Here is a 23,462-nt window from a genome sequence, read left to right on the forward strand (position 1 = left end):
GCCCCCCATGGAGTTTCCCTGTTGAATTGATGTAACTGGTATTGTTCTTTCAAAACCGGTTATGTTCAAAACATTTGAGATGGTTGAGTGACACCGTGTGGATACAATTAGGAAGTGCATGGACAAGAGCAATGAGTTTCATTGCTTAGTCAGTAAAAAAAATGTCTTAATGGTGGAAATTAAACTAGCAGAAATAAAAATTTCACCAAGTGTCACCATTATGCACCAGTTAGACATTTATTTAGCTGCGAGATTAAATGCTTCTCCCATTTCAAAACCATACTCCACTGATTGAACGCCACAAGAGAGTCAACAACCTTTATTTATCCATATATGTGCCACTCAGAAATTGGGTAGAGGTGTTACAGGATTTGCCCTTAAGAGAAGCCTATATGGATCATTTACAATTTTTCTCTCTACATTGACAAAAACGAAGGGGGAAAAATAAAGACAATATGGTTGTAACAGTGTAAACACATTGTAATACACATGAAAGCAAAACAAAAAGCAATAGGTATCAGTGACATCAAATTAAAATGTAGGGTAAGTTAGTATGAGTAAGAACAAAAGACTCCTGAAAACCCTAACTTTTTTTTGTCAAATAACAGGTCAGCATACATTTCTACATAGCATGCAATAAGGCACCTATCTAACACAAGGAAGAAACCTATGCTACAGTTTGAAGCACAATTGTTATCCCCAAAAAAAGGAAAAGAAAAATATTGCTCACTGTAATGTTCACTCCCATAAAAACTGTATCTCTCTCTCATTCCCTTTCATATAACCAAGCCATATCTAAAAAAATACATCAGTTTGTAAAAGATATTTTACACAGAACAGTAAATAGAGCGCAATCCATTGGAATTCAGAAAAATCGTTTGTCTTGTAAAAGTGAGATTCTCGTGTAGTCTTTTAGTATACACACTTTTTTTAGATCAAATTTTGATAGTTTGCAGCCCAAGTTAAAGTTACCAATATTCTATACACAGGTAACCTAATTAGTCTCCAAAGCAATAAACAAAGCGTGATGTTCATTTCATGTACATTTGGTGCATGGGGTACAGTGGAATCTGCACGGTAAATAATTAGGACACAGGTCATGTTGTAATATGCTACCCAGTAGGTTTTTATTTTCTATTATGCATTTCCTAATGGCTAAATTGCATGTTATAATAGAATCAGGGTGTCAGCCAGTATTGCTCTCTGTACAGTTGATGCAGCTGTGCTAACCCATCATAGACTTACAAGAAAACAACCTTATAAATATACAAGATGGCTCATGTCTGATGGAGCCCAAATTTAACAAGTTGCATGAGAACACCTGCAACATGTTTATCTCCAACACTTAAAACAAATTAAAGTCATAAAAAGGAAAAAAGGTGGAGACAAAGTGGACCTTACTATCAAAAATGTAATCTTTTGGAACAGCACACTAGTCACCTATACATATATATAAAAGAAAATCAATAAGTATTTACATTAAATTGTTGATGTTTGCGTCACATGTGTTATGTGGGTGAAAAAGAAATTATTTAAATTGAGTGAGAAGTTCTTGTTCACCAAATGTGTTGGTAGCCTTGGATAAAGTTGCAGCTGAAAAGCGCATGTGCCCACCTGAAGGTACATAAACTCAATTTCTATCAAAAAGACAACCACAGGGCAAAGCATGTTTTCCCCAGGTAACATTTTTTTAGATCACCAAATCACATTTTTTTTTTTATTTTAAAAGTGTTCAAAAGAGGTCATTGAGCAAGTGAAGCACAATCACAAACAAGATGGAGGCTCCTTCACAATCTATTATACCCTCTTCATACTGAGCACAATGTCCTGGGTTCAGCTCTGAAATATAGGTTCACTGTCCTCCCTCCTTTTGAAGACTTGTTCAAAAGGACATTTATCATCATCTCATCTGCTCCACTTCAACGTAGCAATGTGCTGACCTGACCACTTATCTATAGAAGTTGGCCTGATATTTGTTGTGGCGTGGTGATGGCAATGATGGAACCATTGGTAGAACAGAAACCATGGGGAGCAGGGGTGTTTTTTCGCTCGCATGGGACAGCATCTGAGGGTAGGAAAAGGTGCTCACTGGTCTACATGGATCCTATGATGTCTGGAGAGGGAAGATGAATGGTTAAAGCCTTTTCCACACTGGGAGCACCTGTATGGTTTTTCAACAGACAGGATGTGCTGTTTTGGGAAGGCGTTGTTAGGGAAACCTTTCCCTGTGGGGATGGCGCTGTACTGCTGCGGTTGCGGCTGTGGTGGTTGTGGTTGCTGCTGCTGTTTATTCTCCAAGTGAACTCTTTGATGCCTTGCAAGGGAGGAGGAGTGATTGAATCTTTTGCCACAGTGAGCGCAGGTGTAACTCTTTCCCTCGGAGTGGACTCTTTGGTGCCGGGACAGGGAAGAGGAATGATTGAAGCCCTTATCACAGTGGTGGCACATGTAGGGCTTGTCTCCCTGCTGGTGCACCCTCTGCTTCGGGGGAGTGCCGTAGGACAAGGTTTTCCCAGGCTGAGGTGGTGAAAACACTGGATTCTGCAGGTGGGTCTTGTGGTGGCGAGAGAGAGAAGAGGAGTGATTGAAGCCCTTGTTGCAATGTCTGCAGGTGTAGGGCTTTCCTCCAGCATGGACTTGCTGGTGCTTCTTCAAATGGCGTTTGCGGACAAAACTCTTCCTGCACATGTTGCACTTGTACGGCTTCTCACCCGAGTGGATCCTCTGGTGCTCTCTCAGAGTGGCGGCAGCCGCAAAACACTTTCCACATTGTGCGCAACGGTGGGGTTTGTCTCCGAGAACGACTGCAGCGTGGGTCTTCTGGTGCTGCTTCAGGTTGGAAGTTGTGGCGAAGCCTTTGCCACACTGGCCACAGGTATATGGCTTCTCACGTGCATGGACCTCCTGATGCTTTTTCAGATGCCTTCTGCGGACAAAGCTCTTCCTACACTGGGTGCACTTGTAGGGCTTGTCCTCTGAATGCATCTTCATGTGTTCTCGCAGGGTAATCGCAGCTGCAAAGCTCTTACCGCACTCGGAACATCTGTGAGGCTTGTCTGGCAAATGAATCATCTGATGAGACTTGAGGCTGAAGGCATCAATAACATCTTTGCCCATTATCTCAACTCCAGGGGGTACATAGGGCTTTTCTTTCATGTGAATCTTCATGTGCTGTTTGAGGCTGGCTTCCACAGCAAAGCTCTCACCACAGTGGACACAGATGTAAGGGTTGAGGTCTTTATGGATCTCAAAGTGTTGGTGAAGATCGGCTATGCTGCCAAAAATCTCCCCGCACTCGTTGCACTGCAGGCCATGGGCTTCATGTATGATTACACCATTTTCAGACTCCACGGTCAACTCCCCACCATGGTCAGACTCCACTTTCACTACATGCTCGCTTTCCGTCTTAAGCAGCACCTCTCCCAGCAGAGTCTCATTTCCTGATGTCTTAATTTCTGCTCCTGTGAAACAATGCATCTCACCATGTTCCACCTTGATATAATCATGGTCTGTCTCGGCTACAATTGCATCCACACAGGCTACAGCTCCGAGCTCTGTCCCCAGTCCCTGGATCTTTAAGTCTGAGCCGTGGATCTCCAGCTCCAATCCACGCTTTTCTTCTGTCATGATCTCAGTTTCTGCTCCATAGTGAAGGTCGACATGACTGTGGGCTATGACACACTCCGACCCAAGTGTGTCAAGGCCGGGCGTGTCACATTCAGTCTCTGACTCGGCCATGAGAACACACTCCAGCCCCACGACCTCCGTTTTCTTGCCGGACGGGGACACAAGAAGGAATCGGGGGGATATAGATCTTTGTTTTGGTCAGTGCCGCGCTGGTGCTCTAGTCAGTGAGCAGACCTGCAAAAGAGGAAGAAAAAGAAATAACTACATTGCCTTGATTTACTAGTCCAGTTATGTCTTTGCCTGCCAGTCTCCCACTTTGCCATTTGCAGAGTGATTCCTGAAAATTATTTTTTGCTCTGGTATTTGTTAACAATAGTACAAAAAGTGATCCTAATTTCACATTTTGTAATTGTATCATAAGAACCCAACTGTGTTGCATCTATGCACAGGGGAAAGCAAGATATTCCAACTTAACATTGCCACAATCACCACATAAATATCTAAATATCCAATTACAAAATGTATCTCAGTTAAATGAGAAAAGTCCAAATTGAGTATTAAGTGTTAAATTGTTTCTCTGCTACAAAAACTATAGTCTGGGTACAGAAAAGACCACAATGATGGTGTTTTTTGGCAAAATTGTGACTTAACACATATCAGTTTGGAGTCTGGACATAAATATGGAAGGGACAACAAACCCAATATTTAATTAACAGCCAGCTTTTCTGAAAGACAAGCTTGATGGGAAATGTATAGCCAATATTAATAGTCATCTGATCAGATATTAATTTAAATAGTTAAGAGTAAAGCTGGTTTTCAACCCTGCCTATCTAGGACTGACATGCACTAGCTCCGCCAACACAAAATAACAATTAGTTGGTGGCAACAGCAAAGACAAGGGCTGGTGGTGCATTATTGTAAACAATAGGTGATCACAAGTGTGACAAAGAGAAGCCCTTAATATTAAATGAGCAGTTAGCTACTCTGTACTACTGTATATCTATTGGCCTAAATGTATTTGATATATAACATCCCAGGGTTTGCTGCACAATGCCTAGGAAACGTAATGATTGAATTAAAATGAGCGATGCTTAGGCTGGTTGATTATATGCATTTTCTATAACTGCACGTTTAATCTAAGTTTGCATTACTAACGATACTAGCAAGCTAAGTGATCATTTTGCTAGCCAAGTTAGCACTCAAGACGAGCTTCACTTCACTTGCTAACACAATTGATAAAATCAAAGTGGACCACATCATGATCCCAATTCTAACTTAATCCGCAAACCAAAACCTTACCGGCATGCAAATTTAAATTATCTCTGCAGCTCGCTATACATGATTAATAAATACAAGTTAAGGTGTAAAGGCATTTAAATAGCAACGCTTTGTTATTAAACATTGAACAGTTGGTTGCTAGCCTTCAATAACAGCTACAAATAGCCGCTAGTTAGCTGGCTATGGTCGAGGGGGGACTGGTTAACGACAAGACAGCATTGTGTTAGCTGCTAATGTGTTCGCAATTTAGCCAGCTAACTAGCTTCTTAGCAAAAGCAACACGCGAGTAAATGTAGTAGAGACCCTAAGAACAGCGAAATACTTACATTAAAATTTCGAATTTGGTAATTTGTTGGCATTTACGACACAACTAGCGACGCGGAAATTCTCCTTGTGCGAGTATTATCAGGCCATCTTGTTGTGCCACACCAGCACTTTCAGCTAGCCAAGATTACATGCTCGCCTAAGATGGCTGCCGCTTGCTAGTTAGCTAGCAGAGTTAGCTTCCGCCCTTCATAACATATTGAATTAAGAGCTGCCCACGAAGCGATCTCAAGAGTAACTCAAAAACACACACCGTTTAGCCAAACACACCTATGCCAATGTGGAAATATTTTGTAACATGTAGTAGCAGCGAAATACGACGTCGTAGGCTAATGGTAAGTAGGGTAGCAAGCTAAGAGCCACATCGTAATTCCAACCAGGAGTTGGCTAGCTGAAACAAAGATGGCTAACCGTGAGGGCGATGAATGCTGCGCGAAAAGCCCGGGAAAGGACGCCTTTTGCTTGCAGAAGAATCCGTGCAGGACACAAATCCCACAGCGGTTTAAAAAACTGTAACTCAATAGAAAACGATCATGTAAACATACTGCTGTTTAAGAGGGCACGATGGATCTTGTCTATGAACCTAGAGCCCTCCTCTAATGCGGCAGCACCCGACTAACCGCACCACGACTTCTTCAATGGCGGCCTTGCTGATGTTAGCAGCTATCCAGCCGAGACACTATTAGCGTGCTGGCTACGTAGCCATGATTCCAAGCTAACAAGGCAGCTAGCTAATCCAGTTTGCTAGCACGGCTAAATGCTGCTATCCAGTCTAGTACTTGCCTGTAGATTGTAAAACATCGCAGCGGAAGCTTTGCTTAACCGCCCATCCGACCATGTTATGTCTGGTTTCGCATGCAAAGATAAACTGGACGTTGAGCCAAGAAAGGTGGCTGGGCCGATTCTGTACCGAACGGTTCTAAAAAATAAACTGGATGAGATTCAAATCTGAAATAGTTTATTATACCAGTAACGTTAGCTAGGTCCCTGTGTTTGTCTGCTTTTCCAACAGGACGAAATGTAACAACCAGTGCGAGCCAAGGCCTGTATTTTTCCATTACAAAGTTCGGTAACGTTACTATCATAGCAGGATACATAAAATAAACAACCCACACGTTGACTACCATAATAAATAACTACGATTAACGTTATAGTCAGTTATACAGAGACTCCACTCTGCCTTAACGCTGCTACTATTCACGATAGAGTAACATTAAGTTGCATTTAAACGATGAATAATCGGTTTTAAATGTACGAATACTTGAATGCACACCCACCTTATGTCCTTTTACTTTTTGATTTCTGAAGAGAGAGAAAAAGAGAATCGTTTATATGCTTCAAACTCTGAGTTGAGGCGGTCTTGCAAGCTGTTGTTAGGCTGGTCAAACTGCTGTGTCTTCCTCTCTCTCTCTCTGCCTGTGTGTAGCTGGCGCCACAGCTCATCTGGCGCCAACGTTGGACTATCGACGCACTTTAGCGAAAGCAATCATTGTCATTTTCATACAGCAAGGAGACCACTATCACCCCCTACAGCCTCGGAGACAGACAGGAGATTACACAGAAACACTTAAGTATTTCCTATAGACTTAATATTAAAAGTCTATGATATTTCCAAGAAGAAGTAGGCTACTAATGTCTTGTAAAAATAACAACACCACAGTGTAGAAATACTATACAAATACAAGTCCTGTGTTCAAAATGTTACCAAAGTAAATGTAGAAAAGTGTTGGCATCAAAATATACTTAAAGTACCAAAAGTACTAAATGTAAACTATGGCAGCCAGGCCAAAATATGTGTTAAGATGCTGAGATATAGGCGATGTGTATGTACTTATCACCAATTGGTAGAAAATATGGAAGTGGGAGAGTCAAACTATGCTGGGTGAGGTTCAATCCTCTGCAGTCCTTTTGTATACAGTGCACTGCTATTTGTGTGATAGAGGCTACACAGAGGGGCATATATTTCATGTAGTAATGAATTAGTCCCACAAGATGATGCTGTTTTGTTTTCTCAATGCACCTGTATGATTAATGTCCTGATAGTATGGGCAGCACATATTGTACATATAAAAGGAGATAGACATAGCACAAATGTGATTTGAAAAACAGTGTAGATATAGTAAAATAATGATTTTTGTAGATAACCGCTTTATTAAGGGTGAGTCTGGTAGGTGTGACACTTTGGAAACATATCAACACTTAAACAAATAATGTACCCTGTGAAGGTTGTTTATTGTGCTATCCATGCTATCTTTATCCTCAAATAAGAAATATTAGTGTTTTAGCATTTTCAGATAAAAACTAATGCATTTAATTGGGACATTTCTTAATGTGTAGGCTACATCAATAATGAAGTGCTGTAAATGCTTATTTATTATTGTAGCTTTAACTGTTCCTCTTCTTTGTCCCTATTTGTTTAAGGTAGCACATTTGTAGTAACACCCATTCCCTGTCTATTAAACACCCAACCAGGAATACTGGTTTCACAATGAGAGTTGAGTACATAGCTAACATTCTGCCGCACACAGTGTCAGTCACACAGTTTCACTGAAGCTGTTGACTTCAGGAACTAATTTTCTCTGTGGAATACATAGTGCTGCATACTTTTTGTCGAGTCTTTTCTTCAGCTGTTGATCTCAACACATTTTATTAAGAGATTAACATATTGCTGCTGAGCTAAATCACCTGTGGATTTTAATTTTCTTCTCGTATCTGCTGGACATCTTTGTTTAACTCTTGGTAAAAGAAAAACAAAATGTCCCGCCCTATCCCTCTGGACTTAGACAGATACAGCAGCTTGGAGAAATCTCGCCGCTCTACCACTCGTAGCCAGTCCAGGTCCCAGTCCAGGTCCCAGTCCAGGTCCCAGGACATGCCCGGTGAAGTCCTCTGTGACTTCTGCACAACAAGGAAGCAGAAGGCTGAGAAGTCCTGCTTGGTGTGCCTGGCATCTTACTGCGAAACCCACCTGCAGACTCATTATGACTACCCTGCCCTGATGAAGCACAAGCTGGTCAAAGCTACAGGTCAGATGAGAGAGAAGATCTGTGCACAGCATGACAAGTTGCTGGAGGCTTTCTGTCGCACTGATGAGACATCTGTGTGTGTTTTATGCATGATGGATGAACACAAACACCACGACATTGTTCCGGCTGGAACTGAGAGGACTGAGAAACAAGTGAGTGGTGAAAACAATCTCTCAATCTATACTTTTGGTAAATATTCTCAGTGAGTGATTTGAAAGGTTATTTACAACTGTACAAGGCTGATATGAGCACTTTAATGTCTTTCCCTCAACAGAAACAACTTGGTACTACATTGAACAAATCTCAACAAAGGATTGACCAGAGAGTTAAAAAGTGGCAGGATCTGCGACAAGCTGTTGAATCCGTTAAAGTGAGTAAAAAAATCATCTCACTCAAGTTGAAACAGCATGATGCTTTTGACTGCTTTCCCATCCATATTTGAACAAACTCTCTCCTTCAGCACTCGGCTCAAACTGCCCAAGAGGAGAATGAGCGGATCTTCACTGAGCTTCTGCTTTCCATCGAGAGGAAGTACAATGAAGTCAAGGAGATGATCCGCTCGCACGAAAAGACCACTTTGACACGGGCTGAGATACTGCTGGACCGCTTGGAGGAAGAGATCACTCTGCTAAAGAAGAAACACACTGACCTCGAGAAGCTCTCACACACCGATGATCACATACATTTTCTGCAGGTGAGGCTGATCTGTACTGAGGACCTTGTATTGTGCAAAAATCAGGAGTCTTTTTCAGGAAACAGTCATATTATGCAATGTTTAGGCTCAACTCTATATCTGTCACTCTTTTACCAGGGCTGGCAGTCTCTGTCAGGCCCCTCAGGATATGAGGACCTCAACAACATCAGTGTTGCCCCCAATTACTCCTTTGATGCCACCAAGAGAGCCATCGCTTCACTGAAATTACAAGTAGAAGAAGTCAGCAAGATAGAAATGAGCAAAATCTCAGGAGCAGGTGAACAATTTTGTCTTTTATCATCTAAAGTAGCACTGAGGCCTTGCAGTCTTCTGTTGATTTTATTAAAGCTAATGCTGCCATGCATTTTTATCTGCCTCTTCATAGTTAAAGATGTTTACATCACGCAAGAAAGTGAAACAAGGACAAGGAGAGACTCAATTTTGAGGGAACAACCAAAGACAAGAGAAGAACCAAAGACAAGAGAAGAACCAAAGACGAGAGAAGATTTCCTGAAATGTGAGCTACAGAGAAGTGTGCCTTTAACCTGTTGTGAAACTTTTAGCGCCAAGTGAGCAAGGCTACTTGGCAGTTATATCAAACCCCACTCACTTTCCAGCAAGTGAAATGTATTCTGTACTAACAAGGTTCAAAACAGGAGTCATGGTGACATGTAGCAGGACCATGTCCATCCCAAACAAAGGCATGACTACACTATGTGGTGAAACAATTGAACAGTGTCGTAGAAGGTATGCTCCTTGCAGAACTGGTTTGGTGAAATGTAAGAGAGCAAACTTACAGCTCAGTATCACTTAAACAAACACAGGTGTTCCCGGTACTCCACCCGTGGAAAGCATTTTAACAAGCTTATGCTTGGGAGTTATTAATCAAAGGTATGCTAACCTTTGTTATTCCTAAACCTATTTGACCAACTTTACTTGTGTCCCCGAAGGGCTATTGGGTGTGCAGCAGGTATAAACACATAAATACATACAAGATATACACAAAGTAACGAGTAAGCCTGAACTACAGTAAAAACTGTAACACAACCGTTATAGTATGAGAACAAAGAAATACAAGTACTGAGCAAGGTGCATAGGAAGCAGCGTAGCCTACACAGGGTAGGAAAAGTGCTTATCAGCCTTACAAAGTTGACACAATATAATCAACAACAATAATCATCAACAACAACATCAGCATCCAATCATTACATCACCAACTCCTTTTGTCAGCGTCTCGGACGTCCTCAACACTTCGTCAACAGACTATGGAACAGTTCAGATAATGTGCACTGTTGAACTACCAATATCGTGTTGCTCATCTTCACAACTCTGTTTAGTGATGTTAAGATTACCGTACCAACAGAGAAGTGAAAAGGTCAGGACAGATTGTGTCACAAGTGTTTAGTGATTAATTTGCAACACGATGAAGCAAAATAAAAGCAGAGAAACTTTTAATCTCAAAAGAGACAAATACCAAAACATATGATACCATTAAATAGGAAAACAGATTATCAACAATACAGAGAGGATTAATAATGACATTTTCCTGCATTGTTTAGACTCCTGCCAGTTGGTCCTGGAGGTCAACAGCGTCCATCGCAACCTTCATCTCACCGAGGGTAACCGAACAGCTACGATGAAGAATGAGCCTAAGAACTACCCTGACCACCCAGACCGATTCGACCACTGGCAGCAGGTGAGACTTCACTGCCCAACAGGATGTCATTTTGTGTGCCTGAAAGAATAGCCAAATATATTATTGAAATTATCTTTATTGGGTTTTTGCACAGGTTTCCAAGCAATATTTACATTGTCAACATTTAGAATAGCCAAATATAGACTTAAGAGTAAAAGGGGACTTAACTGTCCGGGAACTTTCCCTTTGAATCACCCTCCTAAAGCAGCCCAAGTTTGTCAGACTTATTTCTAAAAAATTGTCAATTGAATCATGTACTTTTAATTTTTTTATTTTGTTGTTCTCCTCTCTCTTGTGTAAACTTAGTATCTTTTGTTGGTATTGATGGAGAAATTGCTATCCAAATCAGTCTTTTTGTATTTAGTCTATAGCCTTTGAAGATATTCTTACAATAAAAATACATTCAGTTGTGTGCAGTTGCAGTAAATACTCATCTTAACAGCTGTTATAAGCAATGCATAAACTTAGTCTTTTAACCTTTAATTTCGTCCATTTCATTGAAGGTCTTGTGCAGAGAGAGCTTGACTGATCGTTGTTACTGGGAGGTGGACTGGAGTGGGACAGAAATAGACATGGCTGTCACCTACAGGGGAATCAGACGTAAAGGAAACAGCAATGAATGCAGCCTGGGCTGGAACGACAAGTCCTGGAGTCTGTACTGCTCTGACTCCAAATTATCCTTTGTGCACAATAATAAGAGCAAAGATATTGCTGCTCCAGTGCCATCTCGTATTGGCATCTACCTGGATCATGCAGCAGGAATACTTGCATTTTACAGTGTCTCTGATGGCATGCAGCTTCTGCACAGAGTCCAGACTGCATTCACACAGCCCCTCTACCCTGCATTCAGTGTGTGGGGCTTTGGTACTACTATCAGATTGTAAAATAGTTGCCATAGTGCAAGTAATTTACATCAAATTTACACAATATTCTCAATATTGTTGTAACATTTTGAAACAGGGTGTTTGATAATTCCTTTTGTTGCAATTTTTGCTAAAAGTAATAATTTTCTCATGTATGAAAAATGTGTTGTTAAATGATCCTGTTAATCTGTTAGTGTTTTGGGGCAATCTAGTCTACAAAATGTTTCAGTTCAATTGATTATTGTGTTTTTATTCACAATGCTCCATAATGCTTTTCTCTATTATGTTAAAGTTATATTACTGGTATGTTATAAATTAAATTAAATCACAGTTTCTAAAACCCCAACGTTTTTACTGATTTATTTGGCACTTTATATATGGAGCTGTAGTTGCTGTTGTTTTTCACACGCATATCAGTCTATTAGCCATCATAGCTCCATTAATACAGAAATACCCCTCTACTACTTGGACCCATTAGTGGTGAGGACTTGGAAAAAACTATGGCACGGCTCTTTTGAGTTTTGTTTGCTAGAAGTGACAAATGTAAACAACTTGTTCAAAGTTGGGAAATCAGGATAATCAGGATTACATTTCAATCAATAATTACCAGACATTAAGGCATGCAGATATTACATCGCCATCTTCCGGTCCTTATTAAGGGATACAGGTGTAGAGAGACATTAACATGTTAAAGCTCCAGGGGGCAGCAGAAACAAGTTTTGGTGGACGGATCTCACGTACACGCACACGCGCGCGCGCACACAGTGAGAAGAAAAGGATCCATCATGATCAACCTATTTATGTCTGTGATCAACTGTAAGAGTAAAGACAAAAACAGAAGCGTCTTTTTGTATTAATTAATTTTGTACTTCCTTCATCTCAATCCTTGCTAGGAAACAGCTGGGTTCCGAGTTTACTTTGGTATGATGTAGTAGGCCTACATCATTAAAATATCTTTGCTTTGGTCTCAAACTAATAGACCGGCAATGCCAACTGTGAAATGGTCTGTTGGTAAAACAGTTTTTTTAAGTGCATAAGTAGGCTTATATACTGTAAAAGACGACAGACAATATAATGAAACTGCTTTTAGCGTCCCTATTTGCTTTCGACCTCGTCGACCCGCCCACTCGGTGCGCCACCAAACATAAATTCAACGTACACTGCCACTACAGGTTTTGGGGGGCGGAGTCAAACAGCTGGATGCCTCGGATACTCTGGAGTGTCTCGTGGCGGCGATGCAACGAGACCGTCAGCGTGTGAGAGCTACGAGCCTCCCCCTCTCCAATTCAAAGCAAAAAAAGGGCTAACGGGACCTCTGTAGCACGGAAAAGAAAAGACAGGATTTGATATTGAAATAAGGTTTCACAGTGTCCCGCGTGTGTGGAATAGTTTTGATATAACGGTTACGTTACCAGAGTTGTGGAGGACAGGTCTGCATACTCAGAGTAACCAACAAAAGATAAAACTTGCTAGCTAAGACAGAAGGTGAGTATTCACAGATTTGCTTTTGATGTTTGTCATAGTTGCTTTGCTAAAAACGTGAAGGTGAACAGCTGTTAGTATGTGTCATATGCCACAAGGGAAGTAGCTACTCAAACAGGAGTTGTAAACGTATGAGTAAATGTACGTGTGCTATATAAATGATTATAAAGGCAAGCCATCACCCTAATTAAACCAACCAGTAAAACAAAGTTAAAGTTTCTAAAACAGATGACTTTAACTGGCAAGGCTTGATGATGATTGCTTTCTGATTAGTAGGTGAATGATCCTGACCTAACTCACTTCCCTCCTCTCATTCACCAGGTAAAAGGACACATCTGTCGTTGCCAGTGTCCCATGTAGCCTACTATCCTCCATCTTCAAGAAAATGAATCTGTCGGTGACAATGCAGATGTCATTCACACTCAGTTAAATGTTAGTACTACTTGAGCAGATATTGCTTGGCTGGCCGAAGAGGAAAAAGAAGAAAGGGGCTGCTCAAGGTGCTGGAAGATGTCTCTCTGGATGGTACTGCCTGTTAGCCTCCCAGTTCTGACCATCACTGGGATATGGGTTGTGTAAGTATTACATTTCTTTGACTTTCTTGTTATATATCACAGTGCACATAACAACAAAAAAGGAATATCATTATAATTAAAATTATATTTTGCAAATGGTCTTTTACATAGAATACACATAGTTATACCCAGGCCATATTCTAACAAATTACAAATCTGTTTATGTTGAAGAAACACATTTTGATACCTCAGCCTCTATTGCCTCCAGGAGAGCAACACTGCATATTTACCCTGAATTCCTGGGAGCCATGGCGATTACATGTGGATTAACTTTCTCTAGAAAGGATCTGGGATTATCACCCCTCTTTTAATAGAGAGACTTGAGCAGATGTACTGGAGAAAAAAGAATGATTACCTGCTGGTTATGTTTGGGCTGACAGCTCTCCTCTCTGCTCTGTTATTACTTTGGGAGGAGGAATGCTAACTCCAAGGGGAGAGAGACAGGTGGCCCAATTCCAGATTGTCATAGTCTACATCTTTGATGAGTTGCGTTGACAGTATGCAGTCTAATCAGATGCCAAAGCTGAGACCTTGCACACCAATCAGTGTTTGTGAACATGGCTGCTTCACAGTCCAAATCAGGAGTGTCTATTCAGGTGTACAGGGCTTTGCAGATAAGACACGGTCGAGCTGTTAGTGTTGCTTCAGACCTATCATGAGTTATAGATTGTGCAGGTGAAAATTGGTGCAGCGTTGCACATTTCTTTCTTATTTTGGCATTTGTTTCTGAGGTAGAAAGTTGATTTAAGATGCTAAATGCTACGGACTGTCATTCGCTTTAAACCCATTTCCTTTCTGTTATCTTGACAAGGACGCCTTGTTTCTAAGAGCAGTCAAGTGTCCTTTTCCAGACTAGTGGAATGTCAAAGGATGTGACATGTTGCGTAACTCCCTCTTTCACTCTGGGTGAATGGGTGGGAGGAAGGTAAATATTGGAAGGCGATAATATAGAGCGTAAGCAAAACTTTCACTCAGCATCTGGTGGCCATGCCCAGTGTACGAAAGGTCTGTGTGGAGGCAGAGGAAGGCTTGTGCCCACCCAAGAGTCTTGGCTTTGATTCTTTTGCTGACCTTTTGTGAGTTAAGCATTGTGTTTGAAACTTCAGTGTGGCTCCACTATACCTATAAGCAGTACTTTTTATCGTTTAGATTTTAGATTGATTTTGAGGTTTTCAGTTTTAAAATACTGTATGTTTTAGGCGCTACAACAACCAGCTAGAGAAGAAACAGGACTAGCCTATACTTCCAAAATTAATTCATAGTTTGTGCATCACACCCTTCTCTACTGGTTTCTGATGTTAGTTTTGCACAGCTTTTGAGAATTTTCACTGTCCATACCAGATCCTTCTGTTAAAGTCCTTGTTTAATCCTAAATAAAAAACATGGTCTTTTTCACTTATATATTGCTCACAGGCATGCAATTACAGTTTACAGTTTACAACCACTTCTGAGCTTTGATAGTGGTCTAATTATGTAAACAAACCTATTATTACTTAGTCTACTCTGAGCACAGAATGCACTAGTTCAGTTCACATACCGCTAAATAAACCCACTTTATTTAGAAATGTCCCAGAGCTGCATTGCTGCTATTCTAGTTTTGGAAGCTGACCAAATATAAAAAAAATGTGCCCTTAAAAGTTATGGAAAATGTAACAACTTCAGCTGGCTACAGTTTCTTTCCCTATATTTTTTCTAATTAAGTCCCTTGATAATCATCTACAACAACTGTAGCTGCTTTTGTTTTGTCAAGATGGTCGCATATATTGGAGCTCTGGCAACTTTCTACCTGACGGCCATAATCCACTCGCACCAGTGGGTTTCCTCACTACATTATGCAAGAGCGGTGCTCTTCACAGACATGTCTGCCATCTGGCTTATATGACTTTCACATGGTGAGTCAAATAGCCTAATGCCAACCAATAACCAGCCAACCAAATGTTGCCACCCTCTGCAGCAGTCCGTCAATACCAGACATACATGTAGCGTAAGAAAACGAGAAGAACCAGTTGCAAAAATAATGACCTTTTAATTGATTCTGTCCTCTACGTGCTTACACTTGAGACTTGTGAAGATAAGCAAGATGAGCCACAGATAGATAATCCAAAATGTTGATTATCTAACAACAATTAGTTCTTGGATTGTCTTAAAATCTCTCAGAATTAAGAGGTGAGATTGGCTGGCGTAGTAATGATTGTTGTTCAATTTTATTTTTTGTATGTAGGATTTTGTGGTAGATTCCTCTTAGTGTACAAGACAATGCAAAACAGATGAAATTGTATGATATAACAAAATAGAATGTTAAACATAAGCTTTCATTGATGGGGAAGCATTTATACATTTAATGGATGGAAAAAAAGTGTTTTAGTTGATCTGAGTGGGTCAGTGTGTTGTCTGACTCAGACTTTTGACCCTGGCTTAGTTTAACAACGGGTGAATGTGTGTGGAAACTGTAAACACATATTTATAATGTTTATTGGATTATAATATGGTTACTTCTTTATTGAGTACTGAATTATTACAGAACTATTAGAACCATATGCTGTAGTAGATATTGGCAGTGACTTCTTGCACTGATTTTTACAGTATGTACCGTACTGTATGTATTTCACACTGACGTATATGTTCGTTTGAAGCACAAATCCTTTAACTCCAATTAGGATGTTCAGCTTTAAATTATGACACTCTTATTGTATTGTTACACCAGACCTTTGTCACACTGTGTGTGTGTGTGTGTGTGTGTGTGTGTGTGTGTGTGTGTGTGTGTGTGTGTGTGTGTGTGTGTGTGTGTGTGTGTGTGTGTGTGTGTGTGTGTGTGTGTGTGTGTGTGTGTGTGTGTGTGTGTGTGTGTGTGTGTGTGTGTGTGTGTGTCTTCAAAGATCAGTTTGTGGAATCAGCCCTGAAAACATTCATAATTGGTACTTTTCTGGCAGTTAAAAATATTATTTTGATCTCCAGCTTTAGTTTTATTTTGGGGTCAGTAATATTTAGGATATTGCATTGGCTGTTAGAGTTGTTTCCATATTGGAGAAGGAAAAAATGGTATTGGAACATCTCTGCTGGCTATGGTTCTAAACATCTCTATAATCACTGACACTATAATCATAAATAAGCTCACAATATACCAACATTATTGCCTTTTGTTTTGTTTAATCATACTTTCTCTCTTTTAGGTACGCAATGGCCCTGTACAATCAACATGTCTGCCCTGTGGATAACTGGTATGTTGCTTAATCTATCCTGTATTTGGCTTCATCGTACCGCTGTTGATCCCTACACACTCACAAAATCATTTCTTGCAATCTGGTGATTTGTCAGTGTCTTTCTTTCCAAATTTTTTTCTTTAAGGAAAGCATTTTGCTTGGTTATTATATTGGGTAATGGGATTATTTCCTAGATGGTCACTTCTAGGGGTGCACGATATTGAAAAAAATGTGATATTGCGATATCGATAATGAATATTTTGATATAGATATTAATTTCAATATTTTTAAACATATGTAAAATTACCAAAGTTATGGGAAAACACATCAAAAATAGATTTCATATTTCCCAGTGCTAAAACAATACATTTAAAATGTTGCCTGAATTAAAGAATGATATATATATATTTAAAATGTAATGATTTATTAAAAATGTAATAACAATAACTTATAACAATATCTTATTTCACCAGTAAATTCCTGTTAACGACAAAAAAAAAAAAAAAAAAAAAAACACTGGCTGGGAAAAGGGTATTTTACAATTACTTTAAAAACAGCACGAGGCTGGCAAGGCCAAACCTTATATATATGTCAATCAAGGGGGTAAGCTTCGCTTCAGAACGCGAACCTCCGATGGCGCCATTTTGTTGCTACAAAGCGATCACCTCTTGTTAGCATTACACTGACGTCACTTGACTGCGAATAACTTTACATCTGAAGCGTTTAAAGACTCTATTTGTCTGTTGTTTATTTATAAAGAAACACGACAATGTATAAAAGGCTCCATTACCTTGTACCTCACGTTATAGCTCCGTAACAGACGTTTTTGTAAAAATAAGCTAACGATTGTGTCATAACCACGAGACTTACTGTCGCACAGTAGAGGAATTACCGTATAGTACAGGAGAAGCTCGCAGGCAGTTTGGACTTAAATTAGCTGTTTAGGTTTAATTACTAATGTTAACTAGCATGTTAGTTAGCAATAATTAGCCTGTGCTTATGTTATCTCCTTACATATACCTACACTCTCCGTCTCTGTAAGATTGGAAATGATTGAGATTTCTCTTGTCACAGCTACCAGAAGACTTACAACTTTCAGACACGTTGCTCACGTCACATTTACGTTGTCTCTGTCAGTTGGAGGCGGCGCAGTAAAGCAAGTGATCACCGGAAAAGTGCTTCTAATAGCCTTCACTGGTCTCCGTCCAGAGCAACGGGGTCTATTGGTCCATTGTATATATGTCAATGGATGCAACGTAAACAAAATATTGCGTAATTCTTGCGAGACTTCCGGTATAATATCGCGCAATGTGATATCACGATAACGATATTGAGTCGATATATTGTGCACCCCTAGTCACTTCACAAATGTTTGAAAGAGACACCAAAATCCACTCACACAAACCAAAAGAATAAACTGCAGTATATTAACATGGATCTAAACTGTGATTTAACGTTATGTTTCTCAATTCATACATGTTAGTGAGTAACTGACTATTCCGCTGAACCCCGGGTTTGTTTCGGGCAAGCTGAGGTTAATTTCTACTAGCAGAGATACTATTTGATGACACAGTGGTTTGACTCAGCAACCCCAAAAAACAAAAGAAAAACCTGGTTGTGACCCCACAGCATGGCACTCTAACACAATATTTTTTATTTCTGTTACTGTACTGTGATGTAAAAACTGAAAATGTTCATTATATCACAAATTAAATATTTATTCCAGATATTTTAAGAATATATCCGATAATATTAATCAGTAATACTTCTGTTTATTTGGGTTTTTAATCAAATTTTGCTAGTTGGGGATTTCCCAGCAAGATTGTAGTTGTACTGATACTTTCACAACTTTCATATGTGTGTCATTTAACATTAACTTAGCTTTTTTTGTGTGTGCACGGTGCATGTATGTTTGATGTTCCAGGTTGTACAACCAGTCATGTGAAGAAGATCTGTATTTGCAGAGTGGGCCAACCTTGTGCTGCACGCTAGACAATGTACCTCTCATCAGGTTAGTGAGACTCCCACTCTGAACCCAACCTTCCCTCTCTCTGTCCCTTTTCTGTCTCTTTGTTTCTAGTGTTGTCTGGCGATTAAAACAGGAACACTGTCCCATTGTTTTACATGACCCCTGTCGGCACATTGTTGATAAAAAAAGCGAGTTAGCTTGAAGGCTACTGTGTGTGTGTGTGTGTGTGTGTGTGTGTGTGTGTGTGTGTGTGTGTGTGTGTGTGTGTGTGTGTGTGTGTGTGTGTGTGTGTGTGTGTGTGTGTGTGTGTGTGTGTGTGTGTGTGTGTGTGTGTGTGTGTGTGTGTGTGTGTGTGTGTGTGTGTGTGTGTGTGTGTGTGTGTGTGTGTGTGTTCTGAAAATAACTCTGGGCTGAAATATCCTGCCTGCCACCGTGGCAGTTCACAGGCAAAGCATGGGTCTGCAGTTTACCATGTAAACACACAGGCGTCGGCTTACATTTGGGAGGAAATCAAGACACTCCCGCTCTTTTGTTTGGCTTTTTGTCCCACTGAGCTTTTAACATCAAAGGCCAGTTGTACAGTGTTAATACTTTAGTTTGTTTTTATCTAAACGCAATGAGCATGATTATGTAACCAGAAATATTTAGTAGCCCTCAGACTATATGTGTAACTAAAGATTACCAGAGTTTTTTTTTTCAGTTGACTGAAATGAAACTGTCAAATTAATCTAAACTCTGACTAAATGTACCTTCCAACTAAATACATCAAAGACTGTGTGTGTGTGGTCAGCTGAGAAGGCTTTGGATTTGTAGGCATGTGGAGCTTGGGCATGGACAGCGTGCGACTGTCTCCTGTCTTTCCCTCCTACAAACATTTCCCATTGCTAGAGAGGAGGCAGTAGGTGAAAAGTCAAAAGCTTGATGGGATGAGGAAGCGTGGAAACTCCCCCCACATTATTGCATGAGTAGAAATGCATCTCTAACAACATGCTATATTTAATATATACAACGGGGGAGGGCTGTTAGTGTTGCTGTTGCTGTGTACGTAGTGTGAGTAGGTTAGGTTGATTCACAGTATTTGTCTGATTTATGTCAGTAGTATTTATGTGTACTCTTTCTTGCAGTAAATGTGGGACTCTTCCTCCTGAAAGCTGCTTTTTCAGCCTAATCTGCAGCACAGGCTCATTCATGGGTAAGGCATCACACACACACACACACACACACACACACACACACACACACACACACACACACACACACACACACACACACACACACACACACACACACACTGTCGCAATCATTGATATCATCTTCGATTATGGCTATAAGTCACCCTATCACTGATAGTTTTTCATGTAAGTTAAGAAATCACAACATTAGCTCTTCAACTAAGCATTATTTTGATTATTCATTAATCTGCTGATTATTTTCTCAATTGATCGTTTTGACTATAAAATGTAAGAACATAGTAAAAATGCCCTTCGCAGTTCCCCAGAGGCCAAGGCGATATCTTCAAATCGGCAGTTTTGTTTTGACTAACAATCCAATACCCAAAGATATTCAGGTTACTATCATATAAAACTGAATTTTTGTTTTGTCTAAATTACTAAAATGATTAATCAACTAACAAAAGAGTTGCTGATAAATTCTGTTGATCGACTAATAGTTTCAGTTCTATATTTGTAAATATGTTAAATGAATACATAAACACTGGATTGATGAATAAAAAAGGAATTATCACTTTTCTTTCACAAGATAATCATTATAATAAAATGTATTCCTCAAACTACATCAGCAGGATGGTACTAAATGTAGTTGTTTTGACCAGCTTATGGTTTATGTTTAGGCTGCAGAGTAGCGTTAGTTTTGTTGTAAATGCTGGTCTTGTGCAAAACCTACAACCACACTGACTACAGACATATACACAAATGTACAAGAACACACATCCATGGTGAGTGTGTGTGTGTTTTATAGGCACAAGGAAAACATGCATGATATAAAAGGAAAGGGAATGAGCTCCCATGTGTCTGTATGTTTTCTATTGAGTCTACACGTGCTGTTCCCTGCGTTAACTGGTGGGTCTGACTACTCTGATCTGTGTGTGTGTGTGTGTGTGTGTGTGTGTGTGTGTGTGTGTGTGTGTGTGTGTGTGTGTGTGTGTGTGTGTGTGTGTGTGTGTGTGTGTGTGTGTGTGTGTGTGTGTGTGTGTGTGTGTGTGTGTGTGTGTGTGTGTGTGTGTGTGTGTGTGTGTGTGTGTGTGTGTGTGTGTGTGTGTCTTGTTTGATACATCTGAGAAGGAGGCAGAGAAAGATCAATGATGATGCTGTGTGTTGTTGACATCTGATTAACAGCTCTGGCCTTTGCCTGTGACAAGAATAGAGGAGACTTTGTGTGTATACTGTATGTGTGTGTATGGAGTGAGACCACACATAGGATACTGTGCTTGAGAGATCCTTGTATGGACCAGACTGTTGCAGCTCAGTGTGAAAGTCTGCTCAGGCAGCAGTCAAAGTCTAGCATTTGAGCAGCACTATTAGCTAATCACGACCCCCTAACCCACAGTAGGTCAGTCTGTCGAACATTGTGTACATGCACTTATTTTTGTAAGAGAAAGAGAAGTAGGCTTAGGCTAAGCACTGCACTGTGATTGTAATGTTAAGTATACAAAAATGCAGATGAATCAATTCAGAAAAAATTACAGTATGTGGCAACCAAACGATGTAGCTGCCAAACAATGTGGCATCCCAGGGTTTAAAGCCAACAAAAGCAACACAATATTGCAGAGTTCCTGGCTCCACTGTTAACTCAGTTGCTCAACCATCGATATAGGTGTAATTCTGTTGCAACTTTACAGTTAACTATGTTAAGTCTGTTTGCGGACAGAGCTACTGTGAAAAATCAACGTGTCAGTACTCTGGACACACTATGTTGTGGTGACACTGTTGTTACTTATTTGTTACTTACTGCTAATATATCAGCCTGGTTGATCTATCAGTCTAGCTCTAAACATTGTGCAACACTGTCTTTTGCATAAAGTAATTTGATCTACCCTGACCTTGCGAAACATAAAATGTACATTGTGACATATCCTGCAAAACTGACGTTAAGCACACTTGTTCCCAAGCCATCAGTTTTATGACCGTCAGTTTCTGACAGGCATGTAACACCATGGCTACCTGTTTGAACCACATTTCTTAGATTTAACTGCCTGCATTGTACATTATAACATAAATAGTGGTTGAAGTTTTGGCAGCAGGTAAACAAAATTACTGCACTATATTTAGATTTGAGTCAAGCTGCATTACACCTTGATAAATCTGTGAGCACTTCTACAGGTGGTTTGAGTGCTTCGATCTTCAGTCTTGGTTGCATTTGCAGTTCGTAAAATTAGTTAATTAGTCTTGAGCATTGCACATGTTTATACCTATTATAAGTTATTATGACTCTACAAAAGTAGGTTAAGGTTGATGTGGCATGTAGCTTTACAAGAGGCTATTGTAAATAATCAGTGCTTAGCTTCTTAGCCTATTGATTTATGTCTTACTTTGTGCCTGCTACAGTTGGATCAAGGGTTTACTTCTATCTGGGATAACACAGACTCAATGAACTGTGTATTGCCTCATAATTATACTTCTCATTTTTATCCCAGTTCCTATCTCTCTGCCAGTGTACACACGCAATGTTTCAAAGACAATGCATGTATTCTTTCTCAGCATGCCTCCTGTGGGAGAGAATGCAGTCGGGTGTTTGGTTGAAACATATCTCCTTGTGGGGACAGCAGGGTTTATTTAACTGTGAGGTGTGGTGTGGCCGATGTGACTTTAGTAGGAATATGCCCTTAAACTGTTCGCCCACGTCTGTGTGAATGCAAATCAGTGTGTCTGTGCTTGTGACAGCATGGTTGTACATATGTCATAGTATGTCCATGTTTGTTAAACTGTACTGTAACATTGATGTGGTTGAGTCGAGACTACTTTCCCCCCTGGGCTTCCTGAGTTCAGAGAAAAGGAGTGAGATCCGGAGAGGGCGTTTGTGGAAGGTGACATTAAGCTGGGGCAGTGTTAGGGACACTGGTGTTATACTTGTTCCTATTGTTGAGCTGTCATGCAACAGCTTGTCCTGACCATCTGAGCCCAGGTGGAGGTCACCTATGTGCTAGGTCAGACATGCAACCTTTATTCTCTAAGAACCTGTGGCATGAATCCTCAAAGGAATATGCCAGAAAACAGCACTCAAAAATGTGCTTTCAGAGTGTACAAAATAAAAGCTAAACATGAAGGATTTCCTCGAAGAGAGTAATGGGGAAAATGTTTTTCCATGTCTTTAACCTTCAGACCTAGCTTACATCATTTTAGCCTAACCGCTAAATGTAAGTTCAAACATGCTCATTTATAATGATGAAAAAGTAATTTTATTAAAATAGGGGGAAACAACAGTCAGCCAGTCTGCAGCAGATAGACCGAGATATCTTATTGAAATGAACAGCAGTTTAATTTCTTGTCCCTTCAGCAAGACATTGTGTGCTCCATTTTGGGAAAAAAAGGAGTAGGAAAAAAACAAAGACGAGATTGTTTTTCCGATCCCGGAGACACTGCTGTGTTTTTCCATGATTGTAACTGAAATCACTTTGCCAAGATGACAAATAATCACTCACAAGTTCTGGCTTGAGAATCTGTACAAAAATAATATTGATATACATTTTTATAACATTATATAATGATCTCT

The 23,462-nt window shown here is 40.1% G+C and overlaps 3 protein-coding genes across 10 annotated transcripts in view; 2 read left to right on the plus strand and 1 right to left on the minus strand.

Moving 5' to 3' along the window:
- Window positions 1-304: 304 nt before the first annotated feature.
- si:ch211-198a12.6 (zinc finger protein 883) lies at window positions 305-6,730 on the minus strand. 4 transcript variants are annotated; one of them, XM_028603435.1, is made up of 2 exons: window positions 6,507-6,730; window positions 305-3,861 (listed from the first exon to the last, which is right to left on the minus strand). In XM_028603435.1, exon 2 carries the CDS (start codon window positions 3,736-3,738, stop codon window positions 2,086-2,088), a length of 1,653 nt encoding a protein of 550 aa, XP_028459236.1. In that variant the 5' UTR covers window positions 3,739-3,861; window positions 6,507-6,730; the 3' UTR covers window positions 305-2,085. The 4 variants fall into 4 exon arrangements, with proteins under 4 accessions (XP_028459236.1, XP_028459238.1, XP_028459239.1 ...); XM_028603437.1 differs by lacking the exon at window positions 6,507-6,730 and adding an exon at window positions 5,775-5,986; XM_028603438.1 differs by lacking the exon at window positions 6,507-6,730 and adding an exon at window positions 5,641-5,758.
- Window positions 5,340-11,794, plus strand: ftr14l (finTRIM family, member 14-like). 5 transcript variants are annotated; one of them, XM_028603439.1, is made up of 8 exons: window positions 5,340-5,564; window positions 7,976-8,407; window positions 8,530-8,625; window positions 8,716-8,949; window positions 9,067-9,226; window positions 9,335-9,466; window positions 10,509-10,645; window positions 11,149-11,794. In XM_028603439.1, the coding sequence occupies exons 1-8, from the start codon at window positions 5,502-5,504 to the stop codon at window positions 11,527-11,529; spliced, it is 1,635 nt and encodes a 544-aa protein (XP_028459240.1). In that variant the 5' UTR covers window positions 5,340-5,501; the 3' UTR covers window positions 11,530-11,794. The 5 variants fall into 5 exon arrangements, with proteins under 5 accessions (XP_028459240.1, XP_028459242.1, XP_028459244.1 ...); XM_028603441.1 differs by having other exon boundaries at window positions 8,013-8,407; XM_028603443.1 differs by having other exon boundaries at window positions 8,017-8,407.
- Window positions 11,795-12,700: 906 nt separating this feature from the next.
- Window positions 12,701-23,462, plus strand: part of zgc:154058 (Transmembrane protein 150A-like) — a 21,606-nt gene continuing 10,844 nt past the window's right edge. Inside the window, exons 1-5 of the mRNA XM_028603615.1 lie at window positions 12,701-12,993; window positions 13,312-13,565; window positions 16,736-16,783; window positions 18,690-18,776; window positions 19,859-19,926. Coding sequence (XP_028459416.1) covers window positions 13,501-13,565; window positions 16,736-16,783; window positions 18,690-18,776; window positions 19,859-19,926 — 268 coding nt within the window. The 5' untranslated portion in view covers window positions 12,701-12,993; window positions 13,312-13,500. The remainder of the gene's footprint in view (window positions 12,994-13,311; window positions 13,566-16,735; window positions 16,784-18,689; window positions 18,777-19,858; window positions 19,927-23,462) is intronic.

The sequence above is a fragment of the Perca flavescens genome, chromosome 17, assembly GCF_004354835.1.
Source record: "Perca flavescens isolate YP-PL-M2 chromosome 17, PFLA_1.0, whole genome shotgun sequence".
In the NCBI taxonomy this organism is placed as follows: Eukaryota; Metazoa; Chordata; class Actinopteri; order Perciformes; family Percidae; genus Perca; species Perca flavescens.